Source organism: Mastomys coucha, unplaced genomic scaffold (assembly GCF_008632895.1).
Source record: "Mastomys coucha isolate ucsf_1 unplaced genomic scaffold, UCSF_Mcou_1 pScaffold23, whole genome shotgun sequence".
In the NCBI taxonomy this organism is placed as follows: domain Eukaryota; kingdom Metazoa; phylum Chordata; class Mammalia; order Rodentia; family Muridae; genus Mastomys; species Mastomys coucha.
Genome location: NW_022196906.1, coordinates 91,038,363 through 91,054,220, shown reverse-complemented (window position 1 = coordinate 91,054,220; position 15,858 = coordinate 91,038,363). Strand labels below are relative to the sequence as shown.

Sequence of the window (15,858 nt, the reverse complement as noted above, 5' to 3'; positions counted from 1 at the left end):
AGGCAGGAGAGAGGAGTTCTGGGGTCTACTCCACCATGAACAATATGGGCCCAGTTGTGTCACACTGAGAAGGTCCCTGCCCACCTCTGGGCTACAGAACGGCTGAAATTGTACTCTGACATTGAACAGTTTCCACCCGTTCTTCTCTAGGTTCCCACAAACACAATGCTCCCTAGGGGCGAGGGACGCTACTTGTGAGAACTCTGATGTTTATCTGGTTAAGAAGGAACAAAAGGAAAGAAACATTTTTAGAGGGAAGTATTTTCCTTACCTCCTCTGCTGGTTTCCTCGCTTCCCCTGTGAAATCCCTGAGAAGCTAAGGGATGCGTTAGAGATGTTGCCAATGCCCTGCTCCCATCTTCCCTCCTTACAGGATTCTCCTGTGCCTGCCTGTGTCTACACAGATGAATCTCACCCCACATTTCTTTGCAAATCCCTCTTCATGAGGCTGCCTTGGACCCCTGGGGGCCTAAGCCATCTCTCTGAGCCTCACCCAAGACAGGGTTTACCACTCCCATGGGTCTGGGGTATTAGGATCCTCAACAGAGCTGTGCACAGCCAACAGCGCGGGCACACACTGAGGACTTCACTCACCTCCTACAGTGCTTGACCTATTTTAGACACATGGAAACTGGTGCTCCGCAAACTTTAAGTCCCATTTCTGAGCTGACTTGCTCATAGCCTCTGGATTTCGATAGGAATGTAGAGCCTGCCGGACTCCAAGATGAAGCAGAGATTTAGGAGACGATGCGATCCATCTTCCCTAGCCAGGGTCTCACAGAGCCTGCATGCCTGTATCTAATGATATAAACCCCTACACACAAAGCCGCTGAGGATGCGGTCTGTTGTACACAGGACGCCCCTGTGTCTGCTGGGGCCTTCTTAACCCTCAGCTTGGACAAGCAGGACTAGTCGATGCTAATTGTTCAGTCTTTTTGTATGTGGAAGACTCCATAGTCCATACGTTACATGAGCCTAACATGGCTCTCTCAACACTGATCCTGTTTGCGGGCAAAAGCTGCCTTGACTTTGTGCAGCTGCTACTGCTCAGTATAAGAACACCCATGGGAAAGGGATCCCTTCCTAAATCTCAAATTTAAAACATATGCTTCCTGACCAGGTAAAATATGGAATTTGCTTGGTGTATTTAAGCTTACAAGCTTCAGCAGGCATACAGGCCCCCTGCGGCTCTGAATCTGTGCCTCAGGGCCCTGACAGACATCACCTGGCTCTGGAAATTCATGAAGAGACATCCTGGGGGCAGTCAGTGGCTCCTGCTAGGAGCAAAGTCTGAAAGAGGAAGAAAGTGTGACCCACCAAGGACAGACATTTGTCTTGGGATAATCGTCCCAGAGTTCCAGAAAAGCAGCAGGAAGAGCATGTGAGCCCCAGCTTCTGGTGATGCAGGAAGGGACAATCACAGGTAATTCACTTCCATGTCCCGGACCAGGCAGTGCTGAGAGGTAGTGAAAATACAATAAACATGTATTGGGAAAATTGAATAAATTTTGCAGCAATCTTCTGAGAATTTTTATTACAAGTGCCTAGTAAGAAAGAAAACAGGTAAGCTTCTGAAATTATGTTACTTACTTTTCCGTTGTTGTGGGGAAAAAAAAATCCAGACAAGAGCAACTTAAGGAGGCAAGGGTTTATTTTGCCTCCGGGTTCAAGAGTTGAGCCCATCCCAGCAGAAAGGTAGGCTGGCAGCTCTAGCATGGTGGACTGTGGCATGAGATAGCTGAGCACAATGTCTCTGCAGTCAGGAAGCAGGGGGAGATGAATGCTCGACTCTCCTCCCTGCCCTTTAATTCAGTCTGGAACCCTGGGACCATGGGATGGTCTTGCCCACATCCAAAGTGGGTCTTCCTTCAGTTAAACCTCTTTTAGAAAGAGCGACAGAGACAGACCCAGAGGCACAGCACTTAAGGTTTGAAGTGTAGTCAACCTGACAGAAATTGCCCTACCTACAGTGCTTCTCTTGAGTGGAGGTTTTCAAACATAGCAGTTTGTGGCCCACAGGCTTGCTGAAACTGCAGGCCCACCACAGCCTACCAAGCACCACCCTGGATCTTCTGGTTTGTTGGAAGTGGGGAGGAGGGTTGGGGCCCCAGCAAAGTCTGCCTTCCTAGCAAGTCCCCAAGAAGTGCTGTTGCCTGTGAGCTGAGGACCATGCTTTGGGAATCCTGCTAAAACCAACCTGTTGAGCTGAATTAAGTGATGTTTCCAAAGAGCATCAGTATGATAGGTACAACTTGCAAGGCAGGATTTTATAGACTCCCAGTTGGGAACCAAAGCCTTAAAGGGTCACAGAAGAATATTTTCCTGAGTGATGACAAATGGGGTCCTTGTGACTCCTAAGCTGGAGACTAAACCCAAGCACCAGGAAGGCCCAATCTAGGGTTTACTGGCTTCCATCTTTGACTCCTATCCAACTCCGCTAACCCTTCCTTTATGGGGTTCTAAAGACTTTATAGGCAAGCCCCAAGGTGGGTGAGGGCTTTTAATTAATTAATGCAGTGACTAATTGCACTGGGTACTTTAATGCATACAAAAAAATGGTAACTGGAAACACAAAGGGAGCAGAAGTGGGCATCATCCACGGGTGGGGGAAGAAGATCTAATTAGAATCCCTTGAAGGCACTGGATTAAAAGCAATGAGTGAATGAATGAATGAACAAATGAACAAGCGAATGAACCAGCTGACTATTGAGAGGGGAGAGAGAGAGAGAGGGAAAGAGAGAGAGAGAGAGAGAGAGAGAGAGAGAGAGAGAGAGAGAGAGAGAGAGAGGACTGTCATGCCACAGTTCTAAGGTGCCAGGCACACCACCAGTGTCTAAGGAAGGACTAGTGTTCTTTTTGGTCCCTGTGGAGTAACTGAAATCCTGCATATTGAGCAATTCTTTATGTGCTCCAGCTACAAATTGCAAGGGCAGTTTCAGGATTGTTTTGGCGATTTGCCCAAATGTTGCTCAAACAAATTTCAAACACGGATAGTCTCTTGGACACAGGCCATCCACTATGGCCCTGTCCCTGAGCTCCTGTGGTCCTGAGTCAGCTTTCTGACAGAAGGTCCAGTGGATACTACCTGACCTGTCCCTGTCACCACCACAGGAAGCACACTGGCAGAAGTACAGGTGACCCCCTGGGAACATCTTAAATGGATTAGCAACAAGAGAGGCAGAGCGGAGATGCTACACAGTCCCCTCTTGGATCCAGCTCACCAGTCCTGTTCTCTTCCATCCCTTCCATCCTTAATGTATTTGAATGTGTCTTTCTCAGCGCTCTGTGGACTTTACGGATGTGTTTTAAGTTAGTTTCTGAGCTCAGGGCTTTTATCCTGTGTCACCTGTCTACACCTGGATCTGATGCCCATGCATAGAGCAAGCCTAGGAGACAAAGTGCTTGGCTGGCTTCTACCCTTCAGCCCTAGGTCAGCAGCAGTATTTGTTCTGGGATCCCAGTTTCAAGATGCCCCCTCACAGTACAAACTTCATGCAAGTATCCAATCACAAGCCTGCTTTGTGCCAAGGACCAAGGACCTAAATGTCCATTCTCTTCAAGGGTCTTTGAAACTCCTACAGACAAGGGAGGGCACAGCCCTCAGCAGTTGTCAGTTTCAAGTCTCATCTCAAATGTCTTTGTGTTTGATGTCTGAAGAGCTCTCTTCCCAGACATCTTAGTCTTGTTTCTTTATTTTACTATTGGCATTATATTTTACCCAGCATCTCAGTGTATTTTAGACGAGGAAAGATGACATGGTTTGATCTTCTTCTAGGTCTGCCCCAGCTCCCGAAAGAGGACACAGAGACTTATTCATATATTTATGCTTAGGCCTTACTCTAGGCTTGTTCTCCAAATAAGCCATAACTCAATTATCCCATTTATACTCATCTAAGTCCTGCCACATGGCTGGGTACTTCGTCTTAGTTTCGTAAATCTGACTTTCTCCATGCCTCGATGGCAAATCTCCCGTGCCTGACTCCTTCCAGAATCTCTCTCTCTGCTGATGTCCCACCTTCTAATCCGCCGATGTTTATTGGCCATCAGCCTTTTATTGACCTGTGATGCTTTACACGGTGCACAAGAGATTATCCCTCCAGAAAGACTAGAAATACGTGCTAAATGTTGTAGGTGCCTTCACTGAACTCAGACAACCCCATGAGTGATGCTGTTATCATGAGTGATACTATTATCTTCAATCTCACTTAACTATTGTTGCAGCAAAGAATTGAAAAGATTTTTTCCTCCCAAAGTTCAGAACAGAAATCCTAAAAATTTAATAATAATAAAAAGAAAGCTGTGCTACTCAAACCACTTACCCTAGAACCCCAGACTCAGTCCACATGGATTCGCTCCTGCTTGTTTGTCTTGTTTCCCTGTCCATCCCATTTTGTGTCTCCTACAAGCCTCAGGGCAAACTGGTTCTGCTGAACAACCCAAATGTATATCATCCCATTGTAACAGAACCCTCCATTGCTCAAGCATCTCCACCTTGCTGTCTGTACCAGGCCTGCCTCCTCAGTTCCCTTTCTGCCCTCTCTCTGCCTCTTTGCTCTCTCTAGCAAGTATGGCAGGTGCTGAGTAAGAATCGGGTGCTGAGGGACGGACGGGAGAGAGGACAAGACGGAAGCATCAGGGCAGACAATAAAGTAACCACAGAGAACAGAGTGGGAGAAGCCTAAAGCTGGGTAGCACATGGTGGCTCCGATGACAGATCACAAGACACAGGGACACAGAGAGCAGGTTTCGGCTGGCGTGGGAAGGGAGCACTGCGAGCCTACTTTGGGACACGGTACCTATGAAGTGCCTATAGAATCTCCAGGTGCAGCTGTTCAGGGATTATCTGCCATGTGAGCCCATTGTCCAGCAGCCAAGTCTCTCTGCTCAAGGTCCTCATGTGCTGGAATGTGATGCCACTGTGTCACATAAAAGGACAGGAAGCTAAGCATCGAAGCTCACAGTGGCCTGAGTGTCACCTCCAACTCCGATAACTTTACCAAGCTCCTTGTGATAGGAAGCCATGTCGTTTCTTTCACTCTCTTTTCCAGAGATCCCTGGAGCACAATTGATCCTCCTGATCTAGCAGGGAGTTGAGTAGCCTAAGCAAGAGTGTGGAAAGCTGCTTACAAATGGAAAGCATGTTCCAGGATTGATCGTTGCTATGACTGCCATCCCCTCCCCCACCCAGAGACCTCCAGACTTCCTGTTGCCTATAGAATAAAGGCAATACAAATCCTCAGTCCTCCAGTTCCAAAGGATGCTTGCAGCCTCAGCTCACACTCCTCACTTCCCTCAACACTCCATCCTACCCACATCTGCATTCTTGTCTGATGCCTCCATCTCTCTAATACACACACACACACACACACACACACATACACACACATATATACACACACCACATACACACATATACACACACATACACATACATATATACATACACACCACATACATATATACACATATATACATGGACACACATATACACATAAACACACACATGCATGCATACACATACACATACATACATATATACATATACAACTGCACACACATGCATATACACATAGACACACACACACACACACACACACACATACACACATACACCATGAGCTTACCTGGCTCCTTTCACAGATCTAGGATGACTATGAATTTCAGGATATTACAGCCTTTTTATCAATACCTTAGTTGGACTGGAAGCACTAGCTAGGCTTTTGAGTTGTTTCTCACAAAACAGGCTATGCTTTTTGCAAGTCTTTTAGAAATGACTGAAAGACTTGGACTCCATAGGCTGCCAAACTTGTGCCTCCAACAGTGGGAGGAAAAAGAGACCGATTAAAGGAATAAGAGGTTTCCGCTTCGTTGGCTTGAAATGTTTTCGTACCTTCTATGCCCAATGAAATCTTAGCATTGTTATGGTATTCACTCAGAATTCTACTTCCTCCCAGCTGGAAAGATCTCTCCATTCTCTGGAACCTTGAAGTGCTCCACCCCTGAGTTACACTTATTTCAATCCATATTATACTGGAATATTTTTGTATATGGGCCCCTAGCCCCCACTTTCCTCTCTCTCTCCCTCCCTATTACGTTGAAACCCCGAAGACAAAGAATCTGTTCCATAAACTCTTTCACATCTTCAATAAACATAGTAATTGATACAGAAGTTGACAAATCAGTGTGTCACATTCTGAATAGCTACATTAAAAAAAAAAAATCCCTGATTTAATGGAGAGACTAAGGCAGACCTTCTGACCTGCCCCTAGACCAGGTATTTGAACCAGACTGGCAGGAGCTCTGAAGACAATCTTCTGGCAACATAGCCTTCCTAGGTGTGCGTCTCTGGATCTCCGGCCTCTTTTCCACTTGCCGTCTAAAGAGCAGCTATGGCCACCTAACATAGACTCAGATCTGCAGGGGTTCTGAAAAGGAAGTAGCTTCGTCTAGGTCATGCCTTGGGCATCTATCTGTTCAGCGGAGCATCATGGGAAAGGCGTCAAGCCAGTTAGGTGTGCCAGTGATTTACACACAGTTAAAAATTAAAAATTTGTCTCCTCCCTGAGGAAAGGTCACTTTGCCTAGTTTCCTTCTCTTGGTTGACCTATGTAGCAATACTTCTATTTCTGCTGCCTCCCGGCTCGATCATTTTTCAATTACAGTTTGTCCCTGCCGTTCTAACTAAGGTCAATGTGGGTCTCTTCCTGATCATAGATCCACATTTATGAAACTCTAATTAGGCATTTCCTTCAGCTGCTGACATAGCTCATTGGGACAAGTCTGCAGCCATAAGCTTAGTATGAACTAGAAGACTGTTCAGATGTCCAATTAAGAGCTCATGAGCACAGTTCTGCTTGTTCCTGTGAGCCTTGGCTGCTCCTCACACAGGTAGTAGCCCCTGTTTTGATTTGGGAATATATAAATTGCACCATCTTTTGTGACTCATTACAAAAATGAGACAAGATGTGTTCCTTCACAAATGTTTAGGATTTTGCCCTTTTTTTGTACTTCATATGGCAATGGTGTAATACAGGAGCCCTCTCACATTCTGTGGGTAAAAGAATATAGTTACAATTTTTAGCTAGAAAAAAAATCATATGTATCAAGAACCTTAAAAAATAGCTATAACATTTGAGCCATTAAGTCCCCTTCCAGGAATTTTTCCTAAGGATATAATCAGAAATGGAGACAAATATTTATACCCAAGAAATTGATTATAGCATCATTTGCAATTGCTGTTATAAAACTAATCTGATAATGAGAGAATAGTTATGTTATAGGATATCTATATCCACATCACATGGCCACTTATAGTGGGGATTGTGAAGTTATTATTTCAATGCCAACATTAACTGATACATGCAAACTTTCAAATCTTTAAACCAGTGTGATCCAAACAGGGTTTTCACGGCCGCTGTTTCTCAGGGTTTTTATATGAACAGTGTAATAGAAATGTTCCCATCTTCAAGGTTGAAAGCATATTATAGGCATATTTGAGGCTTCTTAGAGTCTTGGATATGCTAATGAGGGTGGGAAAGCCCTTTCACCCCCCACTAGGAGACTCAGCTCAAGACACAGGGTCATTTACTAAGAGAAGTGTCATGGAAGCTGTCTATCAATAAAACATCATTTAGCAAAACTGTAGGAAATACATCCAGGACAAACTACAATATTGGGAAGGGCAGTGTTGCTCTGAATATGTGAAGTGGTCCTGACTTTTCCTTGGAAACATTTTCTCTTGTCTTATGAAATGGTTGAATGTTGAAGAATTAAGAGCAGAGAACCATTCTCCTTCATCTTCAGCAATCTTAGGGTGTAATGGGACAGACCAAAGCACATGGGAACCAACCTGCCATGTGCACATGGAGGATGGCTGCTGGCTGGGGGTGGGGGTGAGTGAGGGACCCAAGACAGAGAACACCCATAGGCTACCTACAAGGCCATCCCTGATGCCTTACTTTCCATGCGTTCAAGAATACTTCGCTATCTCCCTGGACCTACCGGAAGCTTCCAGATAGGTCTCAGGCTATCTCCAGAATATAAACCATTTTGCAGGTTGCTTTTGATGCCTGACTATCTTTGACTCCAACTCTGACCAAGGGTGCATTGAGATCCCTTGGGTGGAGTGCTTCATTCAAATACTCCCTTGGTTCACCCCTCTTCCAGCATCCCTGGACTCTGTCTTTAGGTTCTCCTGTGTACCGCCCCTATAACCTGGGAACAACCACTCCAGTCACAGGCTCAACCCAAAATCTCAACTTCCAGATAGGGTCTGATCTAAGACATCAATAAAGTGTGGAGTGTAAACTGAGTCAAGGACTCTCACTGAATTCAACAAGACATTGGAGTGAACTAACCTGGACCCATCCTGCTTGCCTACTAAAGTCCCTAAAATATTCTTCAAGCTTTATCAGACTAACAGGCTTCAAAAGGAGTAATTTTCTGAGACATGAGATGGGACAATATAAAAAAGAACATTAAGGGGAAATTTCTTATTCCAAAATGAAAGGGAAAAGAACATTTAGCATCCCTGTTGCTGTTATCTATTCATGAGAAACAGCATATTTAATCCAGTGCAGGATGGAGGGGGGCTTTGATGCCCTCACCTTGGGGTCACCTTCATGTAGAACTCATCTGTCTCCCCTGCCATCTGCAGCTGGGGCGATGGAGAGTGGATGACACAGATGAGACACACTTCAGAGGATCCCATGGGACGCAGAGGGAACGGAGGAGACTAAACACAAAGGAGAGAGCCCAGGGCCTGCACAGAGGGAGGGGAGCACTGTTCACTAGTTCTGCTGCCTTTTCTGGTTCCTGCCTTCCTTCCCATGGTTTTGTTAATAAAATGTCCAGTGTGAGTCTGGTCTCTTGGTCTCCTCCTAGTTCGGTTACTTTTGCTCCACTGTAACCAAATACCTACAACAAGGAGAGAGCTACTTTTGCTCTTTGTTTCTGAGATATCAGCCCGTCAGAAGAGAGAGGGAATGGCAAAGCAGAGCCATCCTTAGTTGCCAGGGAAGAACAAAGGGAATGTCCAGGGTGAGATACAGTCCCAAGGACACCCTCCCAGTAGCCTCTTCTTCCAACTAGGCCCCACAATGCAAGCTTTCACCACCTCCTAATAATATGGTCACACAATAAATCCATTAAGGGTTTCATTCATTCATTAGGTCAAGAGTCATACGGAGCCATATGGCAATGATCCCTAGAAATGGCCTCATTGATACACCAGAAGTATGCTTCATTGATTCCCCCGTGTGTTTCTCAACCAAGTGAGGGTGACAGTCAAAATCACCCGTCACATCACCATCTCCCCGAAATCCTACCAGTCTATTAATACTGGTTCCCAATCCAGGAAAAAGACAGGATTCCTGAGTATGGCCAGTTCCCAGTGCAGGCCAAAGGTTCCGTTTGTGGCCCGACTCTGCCTCCCTCGATACACCAAGGTAGAGAAAGGCAGAGTACTGCTAGAAAATCTGTCTCTCTTGGAGTTTACTTTCCTTGAATTGGAAGGGGTAGGCTACACTGGCTTCTCAGATGGGGATTCGGGGCTCCGGTTCCTCGGGGTTCCTGTTTCTTCCTTTTCCCAAGGCTGCCTCTCTAACTCCGAATTCAGACTGCTCTGCTGCTTTCTTCTTTCACTGTCATTTCTCCTCTTCTCATCTATCTTAATTTTCAGCTTTGCTCTCATTGGGGCACTATTCTTTATACAGCTCCATCTAACTCAAGACTTAGAAAAAAAATGTTTTCAATTGCACTTTTTTCTATATTGAAAAAAGTAAGTGAAATCTTATTCAATGTAAGCAGACACTCTAACCTATCCATCAAAAATCTGTAAGCCTAACTAAGTAGGTGTAATTATGTGAACAAAATGTTCTTTCTGCCCATTTTCAAATGTAGTCCACCCTCCTTGCCTGAAGGTTCTGCGTCCATGAATCCACCCAACTGAGCATTTGCTCCTATATTGAATATGAGTAGCCTTTTCCTTTTCTTGTTGTTAGTTCCTAAGCTATACAGCTGAGCAATTATTTAAAGAATTTACATTGCATTGGGTATTATATGTAAGCTGGAGTTGATTTAGAGTACACAGGAGGATATGCATATGTTATGTGCAAATGTAACGCCATTTTATAGAAGAAACTTAAGCATCTGCAGATTTTAAACTCAGATTGGCTCCTGGATCCAATCCTGTAAACATCGAAGGACAGCTGGATTCAGCTGATGGTTAGACCTATTTGGATTCTTCTCATTGTGTCTGATAAGCTCAGTGTGTAATATATGTCAAAACTATGTTCTGTGAGTCTTTGGGCTAATAATTGTTGGCCCCCAAAACATCTCTCTCTCCTTTCAGAATGAGATTCTAAAGGGCTGTTTGGTGATGCACTGTAGATTTAATTTTAAGTGTTGCTTCTCTCTGTGTCTTTTTTTCCCCCATTAGATTTGTGACAAAGAGTGGCATTACTATGTCATCAATGTGGAGTTCCCTGTGGTCACCCTGTACATGGATGGAGCAACATATGAACCCTACCTGGTGACTAATGACTGGCCCATTCATCCATCTCACATAGCCATGCAGCTTACTGTCGGCGCCTGTTGGCAAGGTAACCCTGAGTGGAGCCCTCTTTCTACTCTGTCCATGGGAGAGACTGATAGAGAAAAAAGGAAGAAGGGGTAACATAAAAGCTAGCTAGAAAAAAAAGTGGCTAGCCCTTTACTAACAAAACAGCACTTATAAATGTAACCATTAATCAAGACACCACCCCTAAGTCATAATGGCACCTGGCATGAGAATGGATTTTTCTTTTACATCAACCTAGACAAGTTCATGTCTGCCTCTGAGTTCCTAAGGCCATTTATTATTTTGGAATCTTAACTGATTCCAATCTATAGCTGCATGTCGGAAGAGTGGAGTACAGAATCTTTGACTGAAATCGTCTCAAGGTTGCTTAGAAACCAAGGATCTCATTATCACTCCAATGACCAGAGCTATGCGAAGCAAATTGTCTACAGGCCGTGAGGTCATAGTGGCCACTCTCAGGGTATGCTCAGCCCTCAGTCCTGAGCCTTGCTTCAGCCATGTCCCTCACCTCGTAAGACAGAGGCCCTTGGTTGACATCACCCACAAAGAAGTCTGTTTCTTCTACTCTTCCTTAATCATGCCTCCCTTCTGAGCCCCCAATCCAACCCCATCTCCATTTTGGAAGCAGGCAAAGGGGTTTTCATGCACACAGCCTTGTGTCTCACTCAGCTCAGATGGAGGCTGCTGCTTCTTCCCTAAATGCTGAGGGTTCTTTAAAGCCCAGTGAGGGTGACTAGCAGGTAAGGAGGATGCTCCCAAGTAGGCACACAAGACCCTGAGGTAAGACCCAGCCTCGTACTGATGGATCCTATGAAGGCTTCCAAGATTTGTAACTTTAGCCATTCACCACAGGATGGTGAGGGGAGAGGTGTACTTAATGAAGCCAGCTCTTAGTATTTACAAAAAAAAAAATTGGTTCCCATACTTCACATGGACATTAAAGGCTTGCTCAAGATGGTGAGTGATGCTGTTCTTGCATATAACGCCTGCACAGACTCCATGATACCTGAAATCTTCTCAATTGTCTATAGCCCAAAATGCAATGTAAGTACCATGCAAATAGTTGTTATACCATTGTTTAGTAATTTTATACCTCTGTTTAGTAATTTTAAGTATGTAAATGTGAAGTGCAAGACACAACTTTTAAAGACATATTCTTGAGCCACCTGAAGAATATACAAATATCAGAGACCAATAGTATAATAATTTGTTCTCTGTGGATCAGCTGACCCAGGAGTGACTTGGAAGATACACAAGCCCCTGTGGGCTGGGTGAAACGTGATTCAGGGCAGCTTCGTGGGACACAATATGGAAGGAGGAACATGCAGAAAGCACTGTAGCCATGGGAAACAAAAAACAGGGAGCAGATACAGGCAAGAAAAGATCAAGAATAGCGGGGGCTGGAGAGATGCCTCAGAGGTTAAGAGCACTGACTGCTCTTCCGAAGGTCCTGAGTTCAAATTCCAGCAACCACATGGTGGCTCACAACCATCTCGTGAGATCTGATGCCCTCTTCTGGAGTGTCTGAAAATAGGTACAGTGTACTTACATATAATAAATAAATAAATCTTTAAAAGAAAAAGAACAAGAATAGCTATTCCTGTGCTAAGATTACCCACATCATGTGTGAGGTGTTTCACCCAAGGGTTTAAGCCCTGTTTAATGTTTTTACAGCACTTGGGCAGCAGAGTCTTTTCAGAATTATAGGTTCCCCCAGGTTACCAGGAAAAGACTGGGCCTTATGGCAGGGACCATGAAACCAAAAGAGAGAGAGAGGCACTTTGGGGGCCTTGGTGTGACTCAGTGCCCCAGCCAGATACCAACAGAGGTATTCTGAGTACACCCTGAATAAACCCTATAAGAAAAAACACTTGGAGGTGCATCCTACCACAGACTTTCCTTGATTCCTTCCTGATTGCCCGCAGAGTTCACATCAGGGTTCATGTCACTCTGATCTGCATCCAGCCTCTACTTAGGCAGATCAGCTCCAACTCTGGCTTCCCAGTTCTAAGCTTGCCACCCGGGATGGGAAAACATCCCCTCCAAATCAAACGTGGCTCTGTAAAAAATGAAGATGATGCCCAGATCATTTGGGGCAAGCTGGTGTCTCGCTATGACAATCGTGCTCTAATTCTCAGTTAATTAACACTTGTGTCTTGGTATTCTTTACCAAGCTCTTGTCTGCTTTACCTTCAGCGTGGGACCCAAGCAAGTAGAGTGGCCACTGAGAAGCTGGGCTATATGAATGCAGGTCCTGCAAAGTTTTTACTGTCTAGAGCCTCATCGTTGCAAAACACAAAAACCGACTTTCTCTTATTAATGGTTGTATACTTCTCCAAGGAGCAGCAAAAAGAGAGCAGCCTTGGAGTCAGAAACCCTTGAGTTTGAGTTCTAGCCTGGCCTCACCCCTTGCTGGCTATATTCTCACAGGATCCTAATTCCTCTGTGTCCCACAGGATCTTTCTGAGCTATTTGCTTTTTTATCTTTCTAGTGTTCACATATGAGAGAAGATATGATAGTTGTCTGTGTCTGTCTCATTTTTCTTAGCATGATCTCCAGTTCTCTCCATTTTCCTGAGAATAACATAATGACATTCCTCAATGTCCTAAATAATACTCCACTGTGTGTGCATGTGTGTGCATACACATGTGCATGTGTGTGCATGCATGTGTGCACATGTGTGTATGTGTGCGTGTGTATATGTGTGTATATGTGTGTGTGGACGTATGTGTGCATATATGTGTGTGTGCATGTATGTGTGTGCATGTGTGTATAGTGTGTGTGTGTATATGTGTGTGTATGTGTGGGTGTGATGTGTGTGTATGTGTGTGTGTATGTATGCATGTGTGGATGTGTGGGTGGGTATGTGGGTGTCTGGGTGTGTATGTGTGTACATGTGTGTATGTGTATGTGTGTGCGTGTATGTGTGTGTGTGTTCTTACATAGTTTGTTAGTGAGCACTTGGATAAATTCTACATGTTAATTATTGTAAGTGGTGCTAAAATAAACATAGGTTTACACATTTGTGCACCGATGTCAGTTTTTCCAGATATATATGTGCCAGAGTAGTACATCCTAATTACAAAGTTTAATTTACTTTTTCCTGCAGACTAAAGTTACTGAGAAATTTTCATACATTTACCAGTCATTTGTAGTGTATCTTTTTGAGTAGTATCTCTTCAGATCACTTGATAATTTTTGATGAAGTTATTTGTGCTTTTGAGTTCTTTATGTATTCTGGATATTGATCTCCTGTCAGATGGCTAGCTAGGAAAGGTTTTCTTTTGTGTAGGTTGTCTTTTCATTGTTTTTCATTTGTTTGGTTAGTTGAGTTTTGTTGGTGGTGGTGGTGGTTTGGTTTGGTTTGGTTTTTTTTTTTTTTCTTTTTGGTTTGGTTGGTTGATTAGTTGGTTGAGTGGTGGCGGTGGTAATGGTGGTGGTTTGGTTTGGTTTGGTTTGGTTTGGATTGGTTTTTTGTTTGTTTGTTTGTTTGGTTGGTTGATTAGTTGGTTGAGTGGTGGCGGTGGTAATGGTGGTGGTTTGGTTTGGTTTGGTTTGGTTTGGTTTGGATTGGTTTTTTGTTTGGTTGGTTGTGTTTTTTTTTTCCTTTGTTGCACAGAAGCTTTTTAATGTAATATAATCTCATTTCTCAGTTCTGGCTTTTGTTTGCTGGGCTAGCAGATCCTTCTTCAAGAAATCATTGCCTGTGCCAATACCTTGAATCTTTGTTATGTTTTCTTCTAGAGGCATGGAAGTTTTGAGCCTTTGATTCTCTTTTTTTAATTTTTTTAATGCAGAAAGATCAATAATGGAGGCTCTAGGTTGCATTTACTCCCTGAAGATGTCTTATTCCCTTAGCACTGTTCATTGAGCAGGCTGGTCCTCCTCAATTCATGTTCTTGCTGGGATAGGTGGCTGGGTTTACTCTGAGTTTTGTGTCCTCTTCCCTTTTGGTTTCATACCAATTTCATGCTGTTTTGTTCCCATGGATCTGATGTGATTTGAAACCAAGTATCATGACGATGCCTGCATCATCTTCGTGCTCCTGAGTTTCTAATCTCTAAGTTACCAAGTAAGAGTAAGAGCTGCCCCTTGACGTTCCACGAGGAATGTGTGTGCATGGCATGTTTTGTGTGAATGGATGTGTCACCTTAACATACCTTCCAGTCTTTCTCCATCTTCCTTTTCATTTCTTTCATCCAAATCTGACACAGTAGGAAATCTACAAGAGCCAGGCCTACTCTAACACTGTGGCCCCAAGTCTCTCCTAGGGGTCTCTCCATCCCCCCACTTCCCTCACCTCCCGTAGGACCAGCCATATTATACGCAGACTCTGCCTTCCCAAGTCCCTGCATAAGTCAAAAAGAAGGCTGAAGAACAGTTTGTCGGGAGAATTTTGGAAGACAGGAATACAAAAGCATTCGTGAAGTTTGGGGGGGCATGGAGAATACTTGAGTACTTTCCCTATGAGAAATGACAACCCAGTCGTACATTTTCCCCTGAATCTCCATCTTTAGAATACAGAATGAGTTAGACCACACAAAGAAGGGATGAGAGTAGGAGGTGTGAGCATGCCCAGATCTCCCCTAGCACTGCACTGTACATGGCCCAGGAAGGATGGAGGAGAGGGTGAAGAAAGAAGTTGAAATTAAGTCTCAGGACACTCTACTGCTGTGTTAAGGAATTTGGATTTCTATGAATTCCTACGTTCTTCTGGGAGCCACATTTCTGTCTGCATAGGACATATCAAAAGATCTTCCAATGAGATGCAGTGCTGTGAAATTAATGGCCTGTGGAGCAGGCCTCATCTCCATAGTTCTCATCCTCTACTGTCTGCTTATGCATGTAGCACAAAGCCCTGCATATACCCCTCTAATTGCCTTGGGCTTGCAAACCTGGGGAGCTTTTCTGGTGCTTCTGAGGTTGGCTCGAGAACTTGTTCTCATTTGTAAAATTTCTGGTTGGGTTTGGACAAAGTGAATAGAAAAGGACTGGATAGACTGTGCGTGTCAGGTTCTCCTGGGGGCTGGCAACAGCACCATCACTGGTCTGTGTTCTGCAGACCCAATTAGCCTATGGTGTCCTGTTAGTGAATTTGAAAGCCATGCAGTCAGTGGTTCGTCATTTTCTCTGGGATTTTTAAAAGTAATTAAAAAAGAGAGAGAGACTTCATTTACACCAAAGAACCGTTGCCAGTGAGGCCTAGTACCCGCCTCACCTAATTGCCAGGAAAGCCTTTGAGCCTTCCATTTGCATTAACAACTTCCAAAAAGCATGG

General features: G+C 44.3%; 1 protein-coding gene across 1 annotated transcript in view; it reads left to right on the top strand.

The window, feature by feature from the left end:
* Clstn2 (calsyntenin 2) overlaps positions 1-15,858 on the top strand; it is a 593,894-nt gene that overhangs the window by 543,633 nt on the left and 34,403 nt on the right. Inside the window, exon 9 of the mRNA XM_031345279.1 lies at positions 10,439-10,601. Within this exon, the coding sequence (XP_031201139.1) occupies positions 10,439-10,601 (163 nt within the window). The remainder of the gene's footprint in view (positions 1-10,438; positions 10,602-15,858) is intronic.